The sequence below is a fragment of the Heteronotia binoei genome, chromosome 3, assembly GCF_032191835.1.
Source record: "Heteronotia binoei isolate CCM8104 ecotype False Entrance Well chromosome 3, APGP_CSIRO_Hbin_v1, whole genome shotgun sequence".
NCBI classification, from domain to species: domain Eukaryota; kingdom Metazoa; phylum Chordata; class Lepidosauria; order Squamata; family Gekkonidae; genus Heteronotia; species Heteronotia binoei.
The window spans coordinates 25,412,942-25,417,556 of NC_083225.1; the positions used below are offsets into that span (position 1 = coordinate 25,412,942).

The 4,615-nt window shown below is 46.1% G+C and overlaps 1 protein-coding gene across 1 annotated transcript; it reads left to right on the forward strand.

Annotated features, from left to right (window-relative positions):
* The first annotated feature begins 685 nt into the window (after window positions 1-685).
* On the forward strand, window positions 686-4,414 carry LOC132569049 (2-oxoglutarate receptor 1-like). Its single transcript, XM_060235233.1, has 2 exons — window positions 686-929; window positions 3,358-4,414. Exon 2 carries the CDS (start codon window positions 3,368-3,370, stop codon window positions 4,412-4,414), a length of 1,047 nt encoding a protein of 348 aa, XP_060091216.1. The 5' UTR covers window positions 686-929; window positions 3,358-3,367.
* The last annotated feature ends 201 nt before the right edge of the window (window positions 4,415-4,615 follow it).

A 4,615-nucleotide genomic window follows, 5' to 3' on the forward strand; every position in this document is an offset into this window, starting at 1 on the left:
TGTAGGAAAAAGTCCAGCAGGAACGCATTTGCATATTAGGCCACACCCTTTGACATCACCATTGTTTCACACAGGGCTTGTTTTGTGGGAAAAGCCCAGCAGGAACTCATTTGCGTTCCTGTGCGTTCCTGCTTACAAAAAAAAAAAAAAGAGGCCCTATTAGGATCCAGCCTACACTGAACAAAATGGAAGATCTTATGCACTTTTTCAAAACCCCTTTTTCACCCCTTTTTCAAAACCAATGGATTATGAAAGATCTCATATACTAGTAAGAAAACCCCTTTTCCAAAACCAATGGATTATTTCCTTGAGGGGTTTTGGACCAGAAATTACACTGGTCATTTATAGAAAGTGTTGTGCACAAACATTTCTATAGCCAGGGCTTTTTCCATGGGGGAATGCGGTGGAATGGAGTTGTAGAACCTTTTAGTGGAACAAAATACTCAAAGAAATGCTTAAAAGTTCATGACGGGCAGCCATGTGTTTCTCCTTAATTTCCCTCCAGAAAAGAAGTCCTGGCTATACCATTTCTCTGAAATGAATCTGGAAGGGAAATGTCAGTAGCATCTTCTCATTTTTCGAGAATTAAACCTGTCATCCCAGCTATGGTTCCTAAGTGTTCACAGGATGGTACTGCAAGTTGCTTCCCTATAAGTCAAATCAGCCTTGATGGATTGCTGAAGCCAATGCTTCATCACCTTTCCTCTGGGAAGCCCTACCTGGCAGCCCTGAGACACCCAGGACAGCTCAATCAGGCTGTGGGCAGTTTCTGCTGCTCAGGGTGGGACAGGAGTCAACCAGACACAAACAGGCACTCCACGAGTCAGGGCAGATCTCTCTCCCTTCCCAGCTGCACTGCACGGACTGATTTCTGGCTTCCAGCAATCGAGGAAATGGATCTCTTTGCATTCTCCGAGGGGCATCAATAGGTGAGCATTGCTTTGACCTTCTTAGCATTTCCCCTTTTCCCCACACGATGTAGTAAGCTTCCTGATGTGTGCAAAGTGCCATTAAGCTGCAGCTGACTTATAGCGACCCCAGCAAGGAGCTTTCAAGGGAAGTCAGAAAGAGAGGTGGTTGGCCATTCCCTTCCAAGATCGTGGTGGTGGTGGGGGGCTTCAAGAGCCACACAGTATGTGTGAAAGAGCCACATGTGGCTCCCGAGCGGCAGTTTGGCCACCCCGCAGGCTAAGCCATGCAGCCTCCCCTCCCCAGAAGCTTCTTTGCTGTCTTCTAATTCCCAGATGTAAAGAGAAGTATTGGGGGAGCCAACCAGGTATACTAAACTTTAGGATATTGCATCATTTCACAGACAGTTCACTGGTGAAGTCTACATGCTAAGTTATTTATAATTACCTTTTTTTGTGTGTGTGCGCCAAGCATCCTGTTGAAATCACACCAGGCGTTGGGTGTTTTACAGGTTTGTGAAGCTGCACAGCATCGGCAGCACTCATTAGTGATGCACCTGATGGGAAGGAGTTTGAAACAACGTTTTGCCTCCTGCAAAAATGTCCCCGTGCATTTCTGTAGCTCTCTTTGGCCCACCTACGTATTCCATCTAAGCGGCTGACAGTTCAGAGAAATGATGACTCAGGTTACAAGTTTTAATTAATTGGTTAGTTGATTGATTACCCCCCTGCATATGAATAAAACAGATTGAAATGGGGGGGGGGGGGGACACACTTTTTTTTTTTTTAACAGGAGGCAAATATTTGCCAGCGTTTTAGAAGAGGCGTGCTTCCGATGCAGGTTAGAAAGGAGGGAGGAATCATCGGAGATGCAGCCTGCCATCTACAGCTTTTATGAATATTAACAATAATCAGCTTTTTAAAAAATGTGGCTTTCAGTCAGTCTAAACCAGGGACAGCCAAACTGCGGCTCAGGAGCTACATGTGGCTCTTTCACACGTATTCTGTGGCTCTCAAAACTTCCACCGTCCCATTGGCTGACCCGGAGAAGGCATTTCTCTCTTCTCACTTCTCCAAGCCCAGCCAGCTGGCAGTTTGGAGAATGCATTTAAAGTTAAAGTTGCTTTCTTTCCACCCCCCTCATCTATTTTCCTTCCTTCCTTGCAGCTCTCAAACATCTGACATTTAGGTCTTGTGGCTCTCAAGCATCTGACATTTATTCTATGTGGCTCTTACATTAAGCAAGTTTGGCCACCTCTGGTCTAAATGTTGCCCTCCTAAATGTTGTTACACATGTATTTGTGAACCTCCACTAAGAATTTAGCTTGTACTGCATATTGGGTGTGGGGGGAAAACACCTGCAAGGATTCTATAAATACTGGAAGGAGTCAACAACCTCTCAAAGCTGTTATGGTATCTTAATCTATCCTTGTACCAACATCCTGTCTCATAGACCTACAGGTTCTAAGGGACTGGTGGTCAGCAGAGAGTCAGCTGTGGAAAAAGGAAGAGTGTGGAGTATGCGAGAGGGAGGTAGCGACAGAGAATGCAGAGTGTCTTCACTCACTCGCTGTGTTTATGTGTATGCATGGTTGTCAGGGAACGTGAGCAAGAACGCACACAAGAGCTGTGAGTAACGATGAAAAGAAGTCTCACATATCTCGAGTTGCAAATACAATTCAGCTGCCTTGCAGATCCTGCACAGAGAGGCATGTGTTGTCCCTCTTTATTTCTTAGAAATCTCACAAGATTTTACTATTTCTCTGTCTTGTCTCTTCGAGTAGTAGCTGCTGACTCTTCATTGAACCTCAAAGCTTGGACATTTGCCCCAACCTGGATAGCCCTGGCAAGCCCAATCTCATCAGATCTTGGAAGCTAGGCAGGGTCGACTCTGGCGAGTAATCAGATGGGAGGCCTCCATGAAATACCAAGTCAGGAGGACAGGGGCAGGCTTTATTCACCACCTCTCTGAATCTGCTCCAGGCCCTTAGTAGAAGTCAGTCACCAGAGGTTAACATGACTTCCAGTGGACACACACACACAATACAAAAAAGCTAGGGCATTTAATAATTAAAGGGGTGCCTCTGGGAATGTGCAGAATGCTCTCAACCACAGTGTATCTGCAACTGCCTACACACATCTGACAGTAGAATAGGGGTCATCAGGGCTTTTTTCGTAGCAGGAACTCCTTTGCATATTAGGCCACGCCCCCTGATGTAGCCACTCCTGGAGCTTACAGTAGGCCCTGTACTAAGAGCCCTGTAAGCTCTTGGAGGATTGGCTACATCAGGGGTGTGGGGCCTAATATGCAAAGAAGTTCCTGCTACAAAAAAAGCCCTAGGTGTCATTTAAATGTACATTGCTGTTACCTGCTTTAGGCCCAAGGTGAAAGGTAGAGCATCTCTGAAACACATCTGATCCAAACTAACCTATCCTTATCTTCCTCTAGAAGTTTTACAATGATTGCCATGGACATAGCTGCATCTCTTGATGTAGCAAATATAACTGACCCACTCTTGAGTTACGACATAGCTGTCCTTGGGAACTGCACAGACAACGTGGAGGAACTCAAAAGATCCTACCTGCCGCCGCTATATGGCTTGATCTTTGTGGTGGCCTTTCCGGGCAACATCATTGCCATCTCTGTGTACGCTTTCAAGATGAGACCCTGGAAGAGCAGCACCATCATTATGTTCAATGTCGCCCTCACAGATTTATTGTACTTAACGAGCCTTCCTTTCCTGATTCACTACTATGCCAACGGAGAGCACTGGGTCTTCGGACACTTCATGTGCAAGTTCATCCGCTTTGGTTTCCATTTCAACCTCTACAGCAGCATCCTCTTTCTAACGTGCTTCAGCGTCTTCCGATACTTAGCGGTCGTCCACCCCATAAGGACTTTTCACTATCGGAAGAGGTCATGGACCATCGTGGCCTGTGTCGTGGCTTGGGCCGTCTCACTGGCCGTCGTGACGCCCGTCAACTTTTTGATTACTTCCACGGATCAAGAGAACAGATTCGCTTGCCTTGACCTTACCAGTTCCCACAACCTGGATGTTATTCGATGGTATAACTGGCTTTTAACGGGCTTGATTTTCTATGTGCCTTTAATAACAGTGACCATTTGCTACGCCCTGGTCATCTACGCTTTGGCGACGGGCCCACACACTCAAAACCCTTATAAACAGAAGGCTCGTAAACTTGCCTTTCTCCTTCTGGTGGTCTTTTATGTGTGTTTTCTGCCCTTCCATGTTTTTAGGATCACCCGGATTGAATTAAGGCTGTATCCAGTCAGCTGTGAGGTTGAACACCAAATCCACGCCATCTACATTATTTGTAGACCCCTGGCTGCCCTGAACACGTGTGCCAACCTGTTGCTTTATGCCATCATCAGTGATAATTTCCAGCAGGCTATTCAGTCTCTTGCAAGATGTGGGTTTAGCAACTACCTGCAACAAACAGGGAGTAACAGTGAACTGAACAAATCTGGGATATTTAAATTATGAATTGATGCACATCCCTTTCTCAAACTCTGGTTCTGGTTGTCTCGTAATAAAACAGCTATCTTAGTGTAAAATGCCACACACACCTGTCAAGTCTCACAATGGTGTATATCAGGGGTGGCCAATTGGAGGCTCGGGAGCCACATGTGGCTCTTTCACACATATTGTGTGGCTCTCGAAGCCCCCATTGCCCTGTTGGTCGGC

Excerpts from the sequence above, each read along its gene's own strand:
- LOC132569049 (XM_060235233.1), top strand. The coding sequence starts at position 3,368 with ATGATTGCCATGGACATAGCTGCATCTCTTGATGTAGCAAATATAACT.